Here is a 21,202-nt window from a genome sequence, read left to right as displayed (position 1 = left end):
ATTGTTTTTCCCATACACTATCAGAATAGGTTTGACAATTTTTTATCACTAATTTACAAAAAGGTGAATTTAATTTTAGGGGACGGCCTCTTTCACACGGGCGTTCTGTATGTCCGATTATCATCGGTCCATTTACGGATGAAAAACGGACACCCATGTATTTTCTACTGACTAGTGGATGTAAACGGATGATCTGTATCTGTATCCATTGACATCCATTTTTATGAATGGAAGAAAGCCCTCTTTTTCTTCTGGAAAAAAAACGGAACGGATGTAAACGGATGTAATTGGATGAAAAACGGATGTAACGGATGAAAAATGGATGAAAAAATTGATGTAAACTGATGAAAAAACTGATGTAAACTGATGAAAAATGGATGTAAACTGATTCGTTTTTTCTATGAAAAAATGTGACTGAACTGATGAAAGAAATGGAAAGCCCGTGTGAAAGGACCCTAATTAGAAAATGGCAGACTGTTTCCTCAAAGTGTAATGATGTAGTAGCTGCAGGGAGGAACCTCATACTGTAGCTGGGGACATGCTATCACAGCCTTTCTCAGAAAGGGTTCCCAGACACCTTGGGGTGCCTTGAGGATTCTTCAGGGGTGCCTTGGCAAAAAATGTCTAAAAATTTACCAAACTTGTATACAAGCCAGAGGGTGGGACAAGCCTGCCTTTTAGTTACACAAAGCCACAGGTTTTCATTGTGCACCATTACGACCTTCTAGCCGCCAGCATCCTGCCAACCAGTGACATCATCAGTTGATAAGGAGGATGTCAGCTGCATGCACAGCATACTAGTTTGACCTTCCCCCGCCCCTCTCCATCAGTGCTGGCGTCACATTAGTTCAGTGATGGAGAAAAACTGAGGGAGAAGAGAAACACTGGAATACTAGTCAGTACCAGTGGGCAAAAGTGTATTTGCTTTGGAAGAATACATCGCCTCTAATTTTGGGTGTCCTACCTGTATGTTGCTGTGTTGTATAAAATAGTTTTTCACATTTTAGAATGGGGTGCCTCAAGACTGTTCATAATTTTAAAGGGTGCCTCAGTACTGTCCATAATTTTAAAGAGTGCCTCAGTACTGTCCATAATTTTAAAGGGTGCCTTGAGTGAAAAAGGGTTGAGAAACACTGTGCTATCAGATACTGCTGGGCATGTCTCTGTGATAGCACACTGGAAAGGTAAATATAAAATGTCTTCTGTTATAGCATGCTGTCAATTTATTTTACATATTGTAGCAATAGGGTTGCTTTAAAAGTGATGGGATGGACAAGTGATTCTTTTCTGCACCAGTATACTTTCAACATCTTTTTTTTCTACTCCATCATATTGACTGTTTTAAAATTGTGAAAATGAAAAAGAAAATGAAAACATAAATGCCTAAATAATGCATTACCATGCTTTGTTCTAAAATGCAATGTCTTTTTTATTGTATACTGCCCCTCCCCATCTACAATTGTTGCGTTTCCCTGTTAAAAAGAATACCCTTGATAAAGTGAAAATTTATACTTACCTCGCACATGGCCTCTGCACTGGATATAGTAATGGCATAATCCTCCAAGTAAGATCCTGGGAATGCAGGATATCCAAAATTTCAGGACCCTACACCCCAAAGCCAGGTGGTGGTAACTATTCTCTACAGGGGGGCAAAAAAGTATTTAGTTAGCCACCAATTGTGCAAGTTCTCCCACTTAAAAAGATGAGAGAGGCCTGTAATTGGCATCATAGGTAGACCTCAACTATGAGAGACCAAATGAGAAAAAAATTCCAGACAATCACATTGGCTGATTTGGAAAGAATTTATTTGCAAATTATGGTGGAAAATAAGTATTTGGTCACCTACAAACAAGCAAGATTTCTGGCTCTCACAGACCTGTACCTTCTTCTTTAAGAGGCTCCTCTGTCCTGCACTCATTACCTGTATCAATGGCACCTGTTTGAACTTGTTATCAGTATAAAAGACAACTGTCCACAACCTCAAACAATCACACTCCAAACTCCACTATGGTGAAGACCAAAGAGCTGTCGAAGGACACCAGAAACAAAATTGTAGACCTGCACCAGGCTGGGAAGACTGAATCTGCAATAGGCAAGCAGCTTGGTGTGAACAAATCAACTGTGGGAGCAATAATTAGAAAATGAAAGACATACAAGACCACTGATAATCTCCCTCAATCTGGGGCTTCACGCAAGATCTCACCCCGTGGGGTCAAAATGATCACAAGAACGGTGAGCAAAAATCCCAGGACCACACGGGGGGACCTAGTGAATGACCTGCAGAGAGCTGGGACCAACGTAACAAAGGCTACCATCAGTAACACACTACACCGCCAGGGACTCAGATCCTGCACTGCCAGACGTGTCCCCCTACTTAAGCCAGTACATGTCCGGGCCCATCTGAAATTTGCTAGAGAGCATTTGGATGATCCAGAAGAGGATTGGGAGAATGTCATATGGTCAGATGAACCCAAAATAGAACTGTTTGGTAGAAACACAACTCGTCGTGTTTGGAGGAGAGAGAATGCTGAGTTGCATCCAAAGAACACCATACCTACTGTGAAACATAGGGGTGGCAAAATCATGCTTTGGGGCTGTTTCTCTGCAAAGGGACCAGGACGACTGATCCATGTACAGGACAGAATGAATGGGGCCATGTATCGTGAGATTTTGAGTGCAAACCTCCTTCCATCAGCAAGGGCACTGAAGATGAACCGTGGCTGGGTCTTCCAACATGACAATGATTTCAAACATACCGCCCGGGCAACGAAGGAGTGGCTTCGTAAGAAGCATTTCAAGGTCCTGGAGTGGCCTAGCCAGTCTCCAGATCTCAACCCCATAGAAAACCTTTGGAGGGAATTGAAAGTCCATGTTGCCCAGTGACAGCCCCAAAACATCACTGCTCTAGAGGAGATCTGCATGGAGGAATGAGCCAACATACCAGCAACAGTGTTTGCCAACCTTGTGAAGACTTACAGGAAATGTTTGACCTCTGTCATTGCCAACAAAGGATATATAACATGAACTTTTGATATTGACCAAATACTTATTTTCCACCATAATTTGCAAATAAATTCTTTCCAAATCAGCCAATGTGATTGTCTGGATTTTTTTCTCATTTTGTCTCTCATAGTTGAGATCTACCTATGATGCCAATCTCTCATCTTTTTAAGTGGGAGAACTTGCACAATTGGTAGCTGACTAAATACTTTTTTGCCCCACTGTATATGTGTTTTCATTTTACAGGTAAAATGCAGTAATTTTTGGTGTAAGAGGGAGGGGGCAGTATGTAATTATCAGACTGTGCATTGTAGTAGAAGGACGTTTTAAATATGCTCCTCCTCTTCGCAGCAGTGTCTTGGCAGAAAATAAACACATGACACTTGTCAAATCGTCTAAAGCTTTTACAAGTGTGTAGGCGTGTTTACAGGCATCAGGCACTTGGGCGTTAATTCATTTCATTACCCAGAATACGTGTTTTTTACACATGTCAAGCGTTTTTTCTGCCAAAACACTGCTGCTCCTGGATGCACTGGCCCTGGTTTTTTTTCCTACTGGTAAATACTACTAAAAGCTTCTAAAAGTCTATGGGGTCAATTCACTAAAGGTTATTGTATGCGATAACACGGTCATGTGATGCATTTGCAGAAATTATTGCATGTGGTGAAAAAAAATTCAAATTCACAAAAAAATAAAGATTCTGCTGTATTTAACGCAAAATTAAAAATGTATCCATAAATACAGAAATAAATAATAATAATTATTAAAATAATAGATAAATACAGAAAAAAAATAATGCAATCATTTTCAGCAGGGTTTTGCTGGTGGTATCACATGCGGTATTTTTTAAGATGCAGCGAGGGGGTCCCTGCCCAATTCATACCAGGCCCTTCTGGTCTGGTATGGATATTAAGGGGAACCCCATGCCAAAATTAAAAAAAAAAATGGAGTGGGGTACCCCCCAAATCCATACCGGACCCTTAGGTCTGGTATGGATTTGGAGGAGACCTCCATGCTGCTTTTTAAAAATTTTGGCGTGGGGTTCCCCCCAAATTCATACCAGACCTAAGAGCCTTTTTTCTTTATTTAGGTGTGGGGTTTTCCTTAAAATCCCAACCAGACCCGAAGGGCCTGGTATGATAGGGGGGTCCCCACGCTGCTTTTTTTTCATAATTTTTAATTGCTTTGTTTTGTTTACATTCAGTGGTCAGCGGGAAACCCACTGACAGCTGATGAGCCCTCTGTTGTTAAGGACATGGCGGCTGCTTAGCAGATAAATTACTGCTTAACCACTTGCCGCCCAGCCACTGTATAAAAACGGTGGCAGGGTGGCACGGCTGGGCAAAAGCACGTTTTAAAACATGCTGTTTCAAAACAGGTAGGGGGCGCGCGCAAGGCGCGCCGCCGCCCTACCTTCACCGCCAATCTCAGCCGCGGGTGTCAGTCGCCGGGTCACAGCCGGTTATTATCAGCTGTGTCCCGGCGATTAGCGACAATTAGTGACAGAGAGCAGGGCTGCAGTACCTCTGCTTTCTGTCAGTTCCCTGACAGCTCCTGACAAGCTGACCAGGAGAAAAGAGTTTCTCTGTCCCGATCAGTGTGTCTCCCTGCAGTACACACCCCCACCCCCTAGTAAAACTCTCCCCTCACACAGTTAACCCTTTCAGTGCAAAAAAAAGTCAATCCCTTCCTCCCCAGTGCCATTAGTACAGTGTCAGTGTTTTTTTTGCAATGATCACTGTATTGGTGTCACTGGGGATGTCAGTGACCCTAAGTCAGTTCCCCCCCAGTGTCAGAATGTCCACCGCAGTCCCGCAGTCCCGCAGTCCTGCCATAAGTCGCTGATCGCCGCCATAAGTCACTGATCGCCGCCATAAGTCGCTGATTGCTGCCATTATTAGTATAAAAAAAAAATTAAAATCCGAGTATCTTTCCCACCATTTGTAAACGCTATAACTTTCATGTAAACCAATTATTTTACACGTATTGGGTTTTGTTTTAGCAAAGACATGTCGCAGAATGCATTTTGGTCGAAATTTATGACGAAATTTGATTTTTAAGTTTTTTTTTACTGGACATGTTTTATAGCAAAAAGTACAAAATATTGTTTTTTTTTCTCAAAATTGTCAGCCTTTTTTTTTATAGCGCAAAAAATAAAAAACGCACAGGCGATCAAATACCACCGAAAGAAAGCTCTATTTGTGTGAAAAAAGGACATAAATTTCATTTATGTACCGTATTGCATGACCGCGAAATTGTCCGTTAAACTAGCGCAACGCTGTATAGCAAAAAAATGGCGTAAATTGCAGTATCTATACCATAGTTTGTAGACGCTATAACGTTCACAAAAAGCAATCAATATACACTTATTGGGATTTTTTTTAAAAACATGTAGCAGAATACATTTTGGCCTAAATTTATAACTAATTTTGAGTTTACTATATATTTTTTATAGCTGAAAGTGAAAAATATTCTTCAAAATTTTTGGTCTTTTTTTGTTTATTGCGTGAAAAATAAAAAGCGCACAGGTGATCAAATACCACTGAAAGAAAGCTCTATTTGTGTGAAAAAAAGGACGTAAATTTTGTTTGGGTGCAGCGTTGCATGACTACTCAATTATCAGTTAAATTAGTGCAGCGCCAAGTAGCAAAAATAGGCCTGGTCATTAAGGGGGGTAAATCCTCAGGAGGGCAAGTGGTTAAAAATATGCATTAATTACTGCAATATTGTTACTTTACTGCAAAAGTTATTTACCGCCAAATTCTTAGTGAACTGCACATTTGCAAAAGATTTACTGCATGCCTTATTTTACCGAACTTTCTCAGTCGGTATTTAACTCTTGATGAATTGACCCCTGTGTGTGCATTGACACATAGGATAACATGGAGGGCTGTTTGGAAGCAGTGACAAAAAAACCCTGGTGCCCCTAAAAATGGCTGCAAAAATGCCCTGTGTGCATGAGGCCTAAGATGTATCAAAACTTTTTCTTGCTTTGGATTGAGTTGGAAGTGGTTAAACCCCTGTTCTTTTTCTTCTTTTCCTTCACCTCCTGATACAGAAACACAACTGGAAATGGGAAGAAACCTCTCCAAAGTGATAGAAAATTCCCTTTAATAAAGTTATAACCAGAACAAGAGCCTCCATTGAAAGATCTAAGTTCACCTCTTGTTGTATTGACATTGGATTTCCCATTACTTGTTGTCACAATGACAAAACTCATCAGGATAAATAGCGAAGTTGAAACTTTAGAATGGGCCGGGTAGGTCTGGGCTGGGGGAGGGGGGGGGGGTGGGGGCATATGTCCTCTAGGCCAGTACATTGCAAGTATGTTATTGACCCTGAATGCCAGATATTTCACCCTTCAGGCAATATTTAGAATGGGACCCACAGTCAGTGACACATGCTGAGCATTATATAGCTATCAACTCCTCCTTTAAATCTGCAATCACAAAGCCAAACAAAGGGAAATCGGCTCTGAGATGTCACATGACTGAATGCCGAGAGCCACAAAGAAAGCTGATGCTGGACATTTTTAAAAACTGTGTGGCAATAGACCATATTCTTTAGTAACACCTAACTTTCGCTGTGCCCACCAGTAAAGATGCAAACTGAGCCATGGGGTTGGTTTACTAATGGCAAATAGACTGCAAGTGCAGTAGCACTCATTTTTCTTAGTAAATGTGATGTGGTAAAGCTTCACTTCATAAAGAGTACCCAATCAGGTGCAATTTAAATAAAAAAAAGCATTCATGCTTGCATGTGATTGGATGATGGAAATTAGCAGAGTTTACCACATTTACTAAGCTCTGGGGACAATGAGTGCACAGTCTATTTGCCTTTAGTAAATCCACCCCCATGGCTCACTTTGCATGGTACACTTTCTTAGTTTATAGAAATCTGTTCCTACAATAAAAGGACTTGTCCTCTATGCCAAAGGCTTCAAGTCCTTCAACTCTTTCTCAAGAGACCTGAGATACACCTTAAAATGGCTTGACATACTTACATATTTTTTCCATCATACCTCCAAAACTGGTGTATCTGTTTATTTCTTAGGACCCCAGACACCTACAATTTTTCTGTGATTTCACCGAGAATAACGTATATATGTTGCTGTCTGCAAAGAAGAGCTATGGGGCTCCTACAGACTTTGGATTCTGTCTCAAGGTACGGCCATTGTTTTATCATTGTAACATTTAGCAATTTCCAGCAGAAATTCGATTTAGAGCATGTATGATAAAGTGTAATCATGTCTTGGCTGTTTAAGTAGGAGAATTTTAGTGACTTTTATTTCAACAGGTATTTCCTGCAAGGCATGCATTAATCAAAATGTGCTGTGGCCTTCTAGCCTAACAAGACAGGAGGAACCAAGGAAATGAAACTACTGTGTGCAGAGACTGAAGAGAGTAAGATCTGCTGGCTGACAGCAATTAGGTTATACAAGGTACTATTTCTCTTTCTATATACTCTTTCTATTTCTCTTGTTTATACATACTCTTGTATGATAATCTTTTTATTTGGTTGGGATTATTCATAAAGTTTAGTTTGAACACTGAAAGGGTTTTTTCACAATGACAACCAGAGGAAAGTAAAAACAGGTGGTTGAGCCATGGTTTTACCACCTCCCAACTATCCAGTTAAATTCCACCATCACAACTTGATGGGGCTATATACAGCTTTATAGCAATGACAAATGTAAAGTGTTACTAAACCCACAGCAGCAAAATCAGTTTGTATATGCAGTAAAACATGCTTGGTATATTCATTGTGGAACCTAAGGGGTTATTCCTCTGCATTGTGTAAAAAAGGCTGCTTGATCCTGTCTTCTCTGATCCTCCCCTTCTTCTATTGTAAAAAAATCAGCACAAGGGACATTACTTGATGTGTAACTGCTGTGTCTTCCTAAAATTGCCCTCCTTTGATGACCCACCCCCATCCCAGTCACCATAATCTTCTAGTGTAGCAGGGGTTAATAGAACTAAGAGACTATACGCACCCTTCCCGCCCAGCAGCTCCATTCATAGATGCCATTATTATAGCTCCCATGAAGGAAACAGGATCTTTGAATGCAGGGTGAGCAGATTATTTAAATGTATTCCCCTTCCATTCATAGACTGTGTTTGAAAGTGTTATAAAGAGCTTTGCTGATATGAGGAGAGAACAGAGGGATAAATAATCAGTCGGTTGCTGCACCTTCACTATCCGGGATAACTGTGTTGTGTAACTCCAGCATAGAAAAGTCAGGTCACCGATCTGGGTTTACTATCTGCTATGGTTGTGTAAGCTGTTTGCCTGGAGTTCAGCTTTAATTGGAAGAGTTCAATTTCTGAGTTACATAGAAGATATGCCTGGCCCAAGCAGGACCGCTGGTAAGGAAGTAAAAGCAGTACCGGGCCAGGCCCCATCACTGCAACAATGGGCCCTAGGCATCTGACAAGCAGGAGGGTTGGTTCTTTTGCCTTAACAATACAACATATAACATAGGGAGTGCTTCTAAGAGTAGCCACTTGTGTAATCCAAACTGAAAACAATGTGATTTTCTCACCGTTTTCATTAGCTGCCACTTGCTTGACACAGGACGGCATTCAGTACTGGTTCACATATACAGTTGCAAGAAAAAGTATGTGAACCCCTTGGGATTATGTGGAGTTTTGCATGAATCGGGCATAAAATGTGCTCTGAACGTCATCTAAGTCAAAACAATAGAAGAACACAGTCTGCTGAACATAATACTACACAAACATTAGATGTTGCCATGGTTTAATTGCACATAACATGTAAACATTCACAGTGCAGGGAGGAAAAAGTATGTGAACTTTTGGACTTAATAACTGGTTGACCCTCCTTTGGAAGCAATAACCTCAACCAAACGTTTCCTGTAGTTGCAGATCAGACCTGCACAATGATCTGGAGTAATTTTGGACCACTCCTCTTCACAAAACTGTTTCAGTGTAGCAATATTCTTGGGATGTCTGGTGTGAATCGCTCTCTTAAGGTCATGCCACAGCATTTCAATCGGGTTGAGGTCAGGACTCTGACTGGGCTACTCCAGAAGGCGTATTCTGTGCTGTTGCAGCCATTGTTTTGTTGAATTACTTGTATGCTTTGGGTCATTGTCCTGTTGCATCACCCATCCTCTGCGGAGCTTCAGTTGGCGGACAGATGGTCGTACGTTTTCCTGCAAAATGTCTTGATAAGCTCTGGAATTAATTTTCCCATCAATGACAACAATCCGTCCAGGCCCTGAGGCAGCAAAGCAGCCCCAAACCATGATGCTCCCTCCGCCATGTTTTACAGTGGGGATGAGGTTTTGATGTTGGTGTGCTGTGCCTTTTTTTCTCCACACATAGTGTTGTGTGTTCTTTCCAAACAACTCAATCTTGGTTTCATCTGTCCACAGTATATTTTGCCAGTAGTGCTGTGGAACATCCAGGTGCTCTTTTACAAACTTCAAACGTGCTGCAATATTCTTTTTGGACAGCAATGGCTTCCTCCGTGGTGTCCTCCCAAGTACTCCATTCTTGTTTAATGTTTTCCTTATTGTAGATGTGTCAACAAAAATGTTAGCATGTGCCAGAGATTTCTGTAGGTCTTTAGTTGACACTCTGGGATTCTTCTTTACCTCATGCAGCATTCTGCGCTGTGCTCTTGCAGTCATTTTTACAGGATGACCACGCCTAGGGAGAGTAGCAACAGTACTAAACTTTCTCCATTTGTAGACAGTCTGTCTTACCGTGGACACATGAACATCAAGGCTTTTGGAGATACTTTTGTAACCCTTTCCAGCTTTATGCAAGTCAACAATTCTTGATCGTAGGTCTTCTGAGAGCTCTTTTCTGTGAGGCATGGTTCACATCAGACAGTGCTTCTTGAAACCAGTAAACCCAAAACAGGTGTGTGTTTTTTAAGGGCAGGACAGCTGTCAGCAACACATCCAATATCATCACACTGATTGGAGTCAAGGTTGGCTCACTCCTGGCTCCAATTAGCTCTGGGAGAAGTCATTAAGCTAGGGCCTCACATACTTTTTCCTCCCTGCACTGTGAATGTTTACATGTTATGTGCAATTAAACCATGGCAACATCTAATGTTTGCGTAGTATTATGTTCAGCAGACTGTGTTCTTCTATTGTTGTGACTTAGATGACGTTCAGAGCACATTTTATGCCCAATTCATGCAAAACTCCACGTAATCCCAAGGGGTTCACATACTTTTTCTTGCAACTGTATGCGGATTGGATGCAGTTTGAACTACATCCAATCCACATGATATGTGAAATGACATTGTTTCCTATGGTGCCTGTTCACATATGTCCAGTGCACTGGCCCTGCAAATTGAACAACAGTTTTGTACGATTTCTGAGCAGTGCAATCTGGTTCAGGTGCAGATTACAGGCTATTGACTTCTAAGGGAACCGTTTCTAAACCACACGTTTCATCAGTTATCAACAGGATAAAATCCTGACCTGAACCTGATCTAAACCTGACCTGAACCTGATCTAAACCTGACCTGAACTGCTGAACAACTAATGTGTCAATTAGCTGTGAAACCTGATCTTCAATTGGCACCACACATGTGTGAATCCACACTCTGTAGCATAGCACTGCAGTTAGGAATCTGTGCCCCCGGTCTTTGATCTTTGATGGTTCAGCTCTAGAAACTCCACAGTCCACAACTGAACCGGAGTTGTAAAGGTCAAAGAGCGGGGCCACAGACACTGAACTGCAGTGCTATGCTATACAAGCCGGGAATGCTGTCCTGTGTAAAGCAAATGACAACTAATGAAAACGGTGAGTAACTTACATTGTTTCCAGCTTGGATTACACAAGTAGCTACTCTTAGAAGCACTCCCTATTTGATATTTTTTGATTGGTCCCGTTTCTCTGTATTGGGGATCATCTGACGCAGATGCTGAACTAAAGGGGATCACATTATCTGGCAACTGGGATTTCATCTGAAAGCCAGTTGTAATCCTTCACTGTGCACCCCCAGCTCCCTTACACAGTATAGGATATATATGTACTGTATAGATTTTGCTATATGCATCCTGAATTACTGCCTTACCGGCAGCCCTAGTAACAGCAGTAAATTTGTTTTATATTTGATAAAGTAGCCTAAAAAATACAAACACTGTGCATTCTGTTTTAATCCCTGAAACGGATCCCCCTGTGACTCCCCTTGCAGCTTAGCTGACGTCTTCTCCCTTCCCATAGAGCTTTCAGCTGCCGCAGAGGAACTCACAAGCGGATTGGTTACAGTAATTGCGACAAGGTGTATAATTCCTGCTATGGCAAAGCATCTCAACCATGGCATGTATGCAAGTATGCCTATGCAGCTAAATGGGGTAGCAGTTGGGGGTAGTAAAAGCACAGCTCAACCACTGGGCTTTACTGGCCCCCAAACTCACAAGTGAATATCCCCTAAGGGCTCATTCACACAGGTACTCTGGCCTTGCAATGAGTGGTTGGCTCATGTGGCAGAAGCTGGGAAGAAGGGGATGCAGCTACTGTACAAACAAAGCCACAGAACGTAACTTGACAGATTTGTAGGTGAGTGGCCTGTATGCACGCTACCTGTGTTTATGGCCGTACGCCTGCACCCACATGATCTGCAGCTGTGTTCGTATGAGTCCCATAGTCTGCCTGCGCACCGCTCCATTTGGCTCCAATCACATAAACAAGTCACTGATTCACACCATACAGGCCACTGTGCCCATGTGTATGAGCCCCAAGACCTCATTCACACACAGATCTTTATTTATTATCTCAAAATTGTTTTATCTTTTACATTTAGCAAGATTTGTTTAAGTTAGATTGTGTTTGTGTCCTCTATTATTTTAGTGTATTTTTAGCAAAAATATTATTTTGAAATATTCGGGTGGGAGGGAGGGTGCATGGGGCAGTCCCAGTCCACGTACTACAGAGCATGGCAGATGCTTCACAGCCTGCAGTTTTTGGGGAGACATTTGCCCATCTATGGCTAGTCTTTTTTAATTTGCCAGTAAGAAAAAAAAAATCAAATTGAGGTACGCCTGCTACAAGTCTGATTTAACATTTCACACATTAAGTGGCAAAATAGTCAAGTTAAATAATTCAAGTTGACAGACGGATAAACAATCTCCTGTGTTCTGAACAAGTGTGGAACAGAACTAGAGGGTTTTTCATATCTTTGGTGTTCTTTGCCTGAAAAACATTGTTGTTTATTGTATAACAAGGAGCAAAACATATTTCTAATGCTATGCCTGTATTTTTTTTTTTTTAGAATGGAAAACAGATTTATCAAAATTACTTAAGACCACAACAAAAATGTGATGCAAGCATTCAGAATCTTGCGGCTACGGTAAGCATTATTGTTTTAATATAATAATAGATGTAAAACTGTTTTGTTGTAACCTTCCAACTGATGTCAGTGATATACAATACATCCCACTATGTAAGGCCCCATAAACACAATGAGAATATTGGATGAATGATCGTCCATTTTTTTTTGCATGCTAGTCTCATATCGAAAGTGAAGAGGTTACCAAAGTTAAGAAAATTCTTGTGCGTCAGAAAAGTGATGTAATGTATTGTATTTGTATTTTATTCTCAAGTGAAAACTGTACAAATTAAACAAAAATCATACGATCTGGGATCGTGCAAGAAAACGTTTCATGCTTGTCCCTTCAAATAATTTTTGGACGAAAGCTGTGTACAAACAATCTGATTATCGTACGATCGCTTCGAAAGTGGTATTTTTTGTACGATTTTCTGATCATGTGTACTAGGCTTAAGGGGTCACCTTTGTGCAATAAAATATCATACCACACTTCCAATGTCCTGTGAACATTTGATAAGCTCCCTATAGGTGTAGCAATGTACAGTATCATATTTTCAACATAAAACAATGGGGAATCAGATGGATATTTACAGTACAAATTTTTTTTTGATTCACATATTACTGCTATCTCTAGGAATGTGCCTGATTAATACTCATTACACCAAAAGAGTATGCATTGGATGATAATTTCTTGCAATGAATGAATACAATAAGGTGTATTCAAAGTCAATACTGTTTTCTGTGCTGGAAAGAGTGATGAGGGTTTAGAACCTCTGTCAGGTCTAGACTATGTTACTGTTAGTGTCCCTCTTTATTTGTCTTGGTGATCATTGTCACCTGGACTGAAAGTAAGGGAAATCTTCCAATTGTTAAGCCCCACATACACGGTCAGAGTACCGTACGAAAAAGGTTGCTTTTTAAAGCGATCATACAATAATCTGATCATTAGTACACAGCATTCATCTGAAAAAAATAGAAGGGACAAGCACAAACATTTTTATTGTACAATACCGAATCGTATAATTTTTGCTTAACCAGTACACTAGTCGTCCGAACATACAATACAAATACATTACATTATTCTGAATTTTTATTCTGTTGTTAAAGATGTTTCGGAACTTTAGTAACCTCTCCACTTTTGATAGTCTAGCATGCAGAAAAAAATGGATGATCATTCGTCCGATATTCTAAATGTGTATACGGGGCATAACGCTGTCTAAGAGAGTATTTGCCTCACTTTGAATGTATTTTTCTCTCAATTCCCATCATGTTTTTGGGACAGGAAGTGAAGGCAAAGCTTTCAAATGGGACATAGATGATGGAAAAATAACTGACACAGGGTTTAACCATTAGCCAAAATGGCAAAAATGGCTTTAGTTGTTTAGAATACTTGTTGTTCTTTTATACCCTTTTCCAGAGATATTTACCAATCAGTCTTGGATAGAAATCAGCAGCATGAATTACCTATTTGCCTTCTATATCTGTCTCTGAGATTCTGGTGGTGATATCCTGATCCGTTTGCTCTTCCTGGCCATAGTGGTCCTTACAAGGGGATTATATTGTTCTTAATCACTGTAAACCCTTGCAGACTGGAGACTTAATTGACAAAATGAGCCTTCAGATGGTGTTGTAGCCTGAACGTGGAAGTGAATATGTTTAATACTGTATTTGTCAGATATAATTACAGTATACAAAAGGGTAAACAAATAAATAAATGTAGAATATATGAGTATACTGTGCATTCATAAAGTATTCAGACCCCCTTCACTTTTTTCAATTTTGATATGTTGCAGTCTGATACTACAATTATTTAAATTAATTTATATTCTCATTAATCTACACTCAGTACCCCACAATGACAAAGTGAAAACAGAATTTTAGAAATGTTTGCAAATGTACGAAAAAGGAAAAACTGAAATATCACATTGGCATAAGTATTCAGACCCTTTGAAGCAATTTGGCTCAATTTGGCTCTTTGCTTGAAATGTGGCTCAGATATCTCCTATTTCTCTTGATCATTGCTGGGATGTTTCTATACCTTTATTGGATTCCACCTGTGGTAAATTAAATTGATTGGACATGAATTGGAAAGGCACACAGTCTTCCCAATCAGGGGAGAATGGCCTTAATAAGAGAGATGGCCAAAAACCTGAGCTCCAGAAATCCTGTGTGGAGAAGGAACAAAGTTCCAGAAGGACAATTGTCACTGCAGCCCTCCACCAATCTGGGCTTTATGACAGAGTGGCAAGACAGAAGCCCCTCTCCTCAATGCAAAACACATGAAAGCCCTATTGGAGTTTGCAAAAAAGCACCTGAAGGACTCTCAGGCTGTGAGTAACAAAATTATTTGATCTGATGAAACCAAGATTGAACTGTTTGGCCTCAATTCTAAATGTGTCTGGAGGAAACAGGCACCCCTTATCATCTGCTCAATACCACCCAAACAGTGAAGCATGGTAGTGGCAGCACCATGCTGTGGGGGTGTTTTTCAGCAGCAGGGACTGAGAGACTGGTCAGGGTTGAGGGACAGCTGAATGAAGCAACTGTCCCACAGTGTTCAGGACCTCAGACTGAGCTGAAGGTTCACCTTCCAACATGACCACGATCCTAAGTATACTGCTAAGACAACACAGGAGTGGCTTAGGGACAATTCTGTCAATGTCCTAGAGAGGCCCAGCCAGAGTCCTGACTTGAATCCTATTAAGAGAACTGAAAATGGCTGTCCAACGACAATTCCCATCCAACCTGACTGCACTTGATTGGATTTGGATGAGGATTTGCAAAGAAGAATGGCAGAAAATCCCCTAATCCAGGTGTGCAAAGCTTGTTGCGCCATACCCAAAAAGACTTGAGGCTGTAATTGCTGCCAAAGGTGCTTCAACAAAGTACTGAGTAAAGGGTTTGAATACTTCAGTACATGTGATATTTCAGTTTTTTAATAAATTCACAGACATTTCTCAAATTTGTTTTTCACTTTGTCATTATGGAGTGTAGATTAATGAGAAAAATGAATTTAAACAACTGTAGTGTCAGGCTGCAACATAACAAAATTGAAAAAAAAAACATAATTAAAAATATATATTTAACTTAAATATAAATATAACTTCATGTGGCCTTCAGATTAGCACAACAGTGCATAGAGAGCTTCAAGGAATGGGTTTCCATGGCCGAGCAGCTGCATCCAAACCTTACATCATCAAATTCAATGCAAAGCGTCGGATGTAGTGGTGTAAAGCACGCTGCCACTGGACTCTAGAGCTGTGAAGAAGTGTTCTCTGGAGTGACCAATCACGCTTCTCTGTCTGGCAATCCAATGGATGGTCTGGGTTTGGTGGTTGCCAGGAGAACAGTACTTGCCTGACTGCCTTGTGCCAAGTGTAAAGTTTGGTGGAGGGGGGATTATGGTGTGGGGTTGTTTTCCAGGGGTTGGGCTTTGCCCCTTAGTTCCAGTGAAGGGAAATTGTCACCATACCAAAACATTTTGGATAATTTCATGCTCCCAATTTTGTGGGAACAATTTGAGGATGGCTCCTTGTTCCAACATGACTGCGCACCAGTGCACAAAGCAAGGTCCATAAAGACATGGATGAGTGAATTTGGGGTGATGGAACTTGACTGGCCTGCACAGAGTCCTGATCTCAACCCAACAGAACACCTTTGGGATGAATTAAAGCGGAGACTGTGAGCCAGGTCTTCTCATCCAACATCAGTGCCTGACCTCACAAATGTACTTCTAGAAGAATAGTTAAACATTCCCATAGAAACAACTCCTAAACCTTGTGGACAGCCTTCCCAGAAGAGTTGAAGCTGTTATAGCTGCAAAAGGTGGGCCAACTCAATATTGAACCCTATGGACTAAGACTGGGATGCCATTAATGTTCATGTTCATGTCTAGGCATTAAAGACCTCTGCTCATAAACTAGTTAAACCACATCAGGTTCTACTTCTGGGTCTTCTTGCTGTGTTAAACTGCCTGTGAATCCTGAGAAGTAAGCAAGCCACTGCATTTATATAAAGTCTTAGGAATAGTGATGACCAAATCTGTACAAGTTCTATTTGCCACAGGTTTGGTGAATCTTGTTTAAAATTTGGTGAGCTCAAGGGCAGATGCCCTTGAAGTCTATAGGGGTGAATCTTGTTGCTAAGTTCTGTCCATTTTTAGGGGTAATGGGCAAACTACTTAAAAAAAAAGTAATGATAAACTATGAACTACAAGGGGTACGTGTACAGATCCCAAATTTTTTTTTTAGATAAAATATCATGCAGCAGGGAATCTTTTCATGTGGTTTCAAGAGAGCATTAAAAATACACAAACCTTTTTTAAATAACATGCCTGGGGCATGCCGAAACCCTTTCACTGCCACCAACATAGGGCTTACATCAGTAGCCTGGGGGTTTTACACACATGCGTGTAAACTTCACAAGCCAACTGTCAGCTTTCAGTGAAAGTGACTCTACAGCCACTGGATCACTTTCACCAACCCCCCTGGATAACGCATCCCTGTGCAAACCCCCTGCCATGTTTTCCCAGCTTCAGGATAGGTTCACACTAACACACATGCTGCGGGCTGGTTGTGGGAATCGATGTGAGCCTAAGCCTGCTGACCATGGTCCAAAGGCCATGCAGCACATTATGGTTTGAAAAATTCTCCAGGACAATTCTCATGGAACCATGGATCTTGAACATGCAGAATTTGCCCCAAACCCATGGTAATGGCAAACCCTAACCTTACCTTACTTATAAGACATGTTCCTTGCATAAAGTGACATTGGAAACAGTACGTGTAGTTTGTATATATCCTTTACTAAGAATACAAATATGATAATAAAGTCAATTACGTTTTGTTTGCTTATGTTTTAAATTGTAGAGAAGCATATCTGAAAACTCCCTTGTGGCGATGGATTTTTCTGGTCATAAAAGCAGAGTCATAGAAAATCCCACAGAAGCATTGTCCATTGCACTTCAGGAAGGGTTGTTATGGCGGGTATGTGTGATTTCTGCATTGCTATCTGTATTGTAGAACATGTTTTTTCCATGTATACATTGTTGTGTATGGAATGTTGACTGAATGGTCAAAGTCTTTTTTAAAAAATACGGGGATTGTATCGAAAGTAATGCAAACGTGGGCATAACTTTTTATTAAATTACATAGGTCTTTCAAATTTCACGTTGGTAGAGTAACTTTTTTTCTATAGTAACCTTTCTTCTTTTTCATTGCAGGTAAAATAATGGATTCCAAGCAGAAGCAATGTGTCACCATTGAGTTCTTTACAAAGGAGGGGTGCAGGCTGTTTAACATCCACAGAAAGCTACAGAATGTTTTCTAAGATGACACTATTGACAAGAGCAATGGCTTTCATTGGTGACTCTTGTCAGTGGTATCATCCCTGTAAACATTCTGTAGGCTTCTGCGAATGTTGGAAAGCTTGCCCCCCTAAATTTTAAAACTCAATGATGGCATATTGCTTCTGCTTGAAATCAATTATTTACAATTATATAATGCTGATATTTAGGCAAGCAGATACATTTAAAGCTAATGTACAAATGTAGCAACTGTTTTGCCTTTCAAAGGATGTACTGTACATCTTGTTGCAGCCACACCTATGATCCAGCTTCCCTTATTAGGCAGTGTAGCTACACCTTTGGCCTCAGCTGCAGATGGGGGGAAAGGGGCAAGGGAATGGGGAAGTCCACTTAATTGAATATTTATTTCTCCCAATTTCTATGTTCTTCACACTCAGAGATCACACATATACAGTGCTCAGCATAAATGGGTACACCCCAACAGATTTGTCAGAAAACCTTTACTTTCCATTCAGAATCAACATTTTCTATGGGACACTATACTACAACATACTCCCACAAATGCGGGCCAATGATTGCAAACATGATTTGTTAATTTGCACAAACAAGTATTTTTCCTAACAAATTACAAATTCCTAACATGTTACAAAAATGAGAACACCCCAATGAAAGTCTTAGGAGCAAAGCTAAATTTTAGACAACAAAATCCTATTTAACAAAAATTCAACTACAGGTGAGTCTAATTATTCATTAAACAGGTGTCCAGCAGATAGCTGATTATAAAAGGGTGTTACTTAACAAAGAAAACTCCTTCCCATTTCATGCTGTCAGCAATGGCACCACATGGAAGAGAAATGTCACAAAGCCTGAAAAAGAAAATAATTTCTTTACACAAGAAAGGTGAAGGCTACAAGAAGATCAGCAAAGCTTTACGTATCAGTCAGAATACTGTAGCAAAAGTGATAACAAATATTCAACCATCTAACAGAGATGTCCAGGCCATCCACGGTAGTTAACACCTCGACAGGAGCGTCTTCTAATAAGAAGGGTTGAAGAAAATCTCAATGCAAGTTCACTGCAGTTAGAGAAGCTAGAAAGCCAAACTGGGGTGATTGTTTCCCATGACACAATACAGCGTACACTGCAGAGGAATGGCACGCATGGGTGTAGTTCACAAAGGAAGCCTCTCCTAATGCCCATGCACAACAAAACTCACCTAGAATTTGCAGGGCCCATGCTGAAAAAGAAGACTACTGGGACTCTGTACTCTGGAGTGATGAAACCAAGATAAATGTTTTTGGAACTGATGGCTTTAAAAATGTATGGCTTCACAAAGGTGACGAGTACAAAGAAAAATTCATGGTGCCTACAGTGAAATGTGGTGGCAGTGTCCTGTGGGGCTACATGAGTGCTGCTGGTGTTGGGGAGCTGCATTTCATTGATGGTATAATGAATTCACAGATGTACTGCTTTATATTGAAAGAGAAGATGCTACCATCACTCCGTGCCCCTGTTTGTCGTGCACTTTTCCAACATGACAATGATCCAAAACACACATCTAAAGCCACTTTTGCATTTCTGAAGAGGAACAGAGTGAAAGGGATTCAGTGGCCAATTATGTCTCCTGATCTGAACCCAATTGAACACCTATGGGGAATTCTGAAGAGACAAGCTAAGCATCACTCTCCATCCAGCATCCAGGCTCTAAAAGAGATCATTCTTGAGGAATGGAAAAAGATAGTTGCAATATGTCACCAACTTGTTCATTCCATGCCTAGAAGACTTGATGATGTCCTTAAAATCATGGAGGTCATATAAAATACTAGTGTAGTAGTTTTTATTGTGGGGTGTATTCATTTTTTAATTAACTAATTTGAGTAAAACTGAAGATTTTGTAACCTGAGTTATGTTATTAACATTAATAAGCTAAACAAATGTTCTATAAAACTCAGTTGTGTCAAAATTTTGGAATTTGTTCTTGTGTTCATGGACATATCAGTTAAAATCTTACTTTTCAAAACTCATTTATGCTGAGCACTGTATATTTATTCCATATGGTATGTTCCTATATATCATTTATGTATTTTGATTTCACTTCCCCTTTAACCACCTCCTGTCTGGCAATTGTATATAAACGGCTGGACGGTGGCAGTGCAGGGTCAGGTGGCCGTTTATAAATGGCCTCCCCACACCCTGCTTGTGCTCGCTCCCTGGGAGTGCGCAGCACCGCGATCTGGTGCCCGTTGTGTCCTCCGGACACAGTGGAACACCAATCGTCGGACGGGACCTCTGTGCGAGGTCCCGATCATGTGATCACTGATTGGCCAATCAGTGATCACATGCAGAGTAATAAGCAAGATGTCACTTCTGACATCATTGCTTACTACGTGTGAAATCTGTGAATGATCACAGAGGTCACATGGTACAAGGCTATTCACAACAGCCTTGTACCATGTGACAAGCTGTGACCAATCACAGCTCACACAGTAGTTCTCAATGGCTGCAAGAATGCAGCTAGAGAGAAGGAGAAATTATTGCTTTTACAGCCTTTATGGGTGTAAAAGCAATCAGTGTAAAAAAAAATAAATCTTCATCACCCTCCACAAGTAGTACAGTGTCACCATGGTGACACTGTACTGCTAGGGTGACAGTATGTAAAAAAAAAACAAAAAACATAAATAATAATGTAAAAAAAATGTTTAAAAATTATAATTTTGGTTATAAACTAATTTGGGTTATTTTGTTTTTTACTAAAAAGATAATGGAATAAATTTTGGCCAAGATTTATGATGAAATACTATTTATTTGCAAAATTTTATAAGAAAAACACTTTTTTTCAAAATTTTTGGACATTTTCATTTACATAGCAAAAAAAATAAAAATCCCAGTGGTGAGTAAATATCACCAAAATAAAGCTTTATCTGTCTCAAAAAAATGCTAAAAAAGTCATATGGGTACAGTGTTGCATGACCGCGCAATTGTCATTCAAAGTGTGATAGCACTGAAAGCTGAAAATTGGCCTGGACAGGAAGGAGGCAAAAGTGTCCGGACTGGAAGTGGTTAATCTTCCTTACACTTTATCTCAATTAATCTTGATGAATTTTTAAACATTATCCAGTCTCTCCCTGTAGACTTAAATATTTCAAAACTATTCATATGCACGTGTATTACATCCATATTATAGATATAATTTACTTTTCTAATCGACTCTTCCATAGTTGGAATTTTCTGCATGTACCAGTATTTTGGCTGCATTTAATAAATGTGGAACAAGTGATTTCTTATACTGCTTGCCTGGCATATCCATGCTATGGAACAAATATTTTTACATATGTACATCCATATGTACAATCATGCCAGTTATATGCAGAATATTACTAGCGACTTTCCCCCCAAATCTGATATTCTGGGGAACTTCCACCATTTATACGTGAAAGTTCCAAGGGAATTGCACCCTCTCCAGCATAGAGGTGATTTTTCTGGTTGAAGCTTCCATGCTCTTACTGGAGTTATATACCATCCTGCTAAAAGTTTGAAATATGTCTCTGCCGTTTCCAGATCGATCGAAGAAAAGCTAGCTTG

At 40.3% G+C, this 21,202-nt stretch overlaps 1 protein-coding gene across 1 annotated transcript in view; it reads left to right on the top strand.

Moving 5' to 3' along the window:
• Positions 1-21,202, top strand: part of GRB14 (growth factor receptor bound protein 14) — an 83,532-nt gene that overhangs the window by 50,923 nt on the left and 11,407 nt on the right. Inside the window, exons 6-9 of the mRNA XM_089660613.1 lie at positions 7,054-7,164; positions 7,346-7,441; positions 12,259-12,336; positions 17,184-17,300. Of these exons, the coding sequence (XP_089516739.1) occupies positions 7,054-7,164; positions 7,346-7,441; positions 12,259-12,336; positions 17,184-17,300 (402 nt within the window). The remainder of the gene's footprint in view (positions 1-7,053; positions 7,165-7,345; positions 7,442-12,258; positions 12,337-17,183; positions 17,301-21,202) is intronic.

The sequence above is a fragment of the Staurois parvus genome, unplaced genomic scaffold (genome assembly GCF_062004578.1).
Source record: "Staurois parvus isolate SC_StPar_1 unplaced genomic scaffold, SC_StPar_1.0 ptg000031l, whole genome shotgun sequence".
In the NCBI taxonomy this organism is placed as follows: domain Eukaryota; kingdom Metazoa; phylum Chordata; class Amphibia; order Anura; family Ranidae; genus Staurois; species Staurois parvus.
The sequence above is the reverse complement of the archived record's forward strand: the minus strand, read 5'-3'. Positions and strand labels throughout refer to the sequence as shown.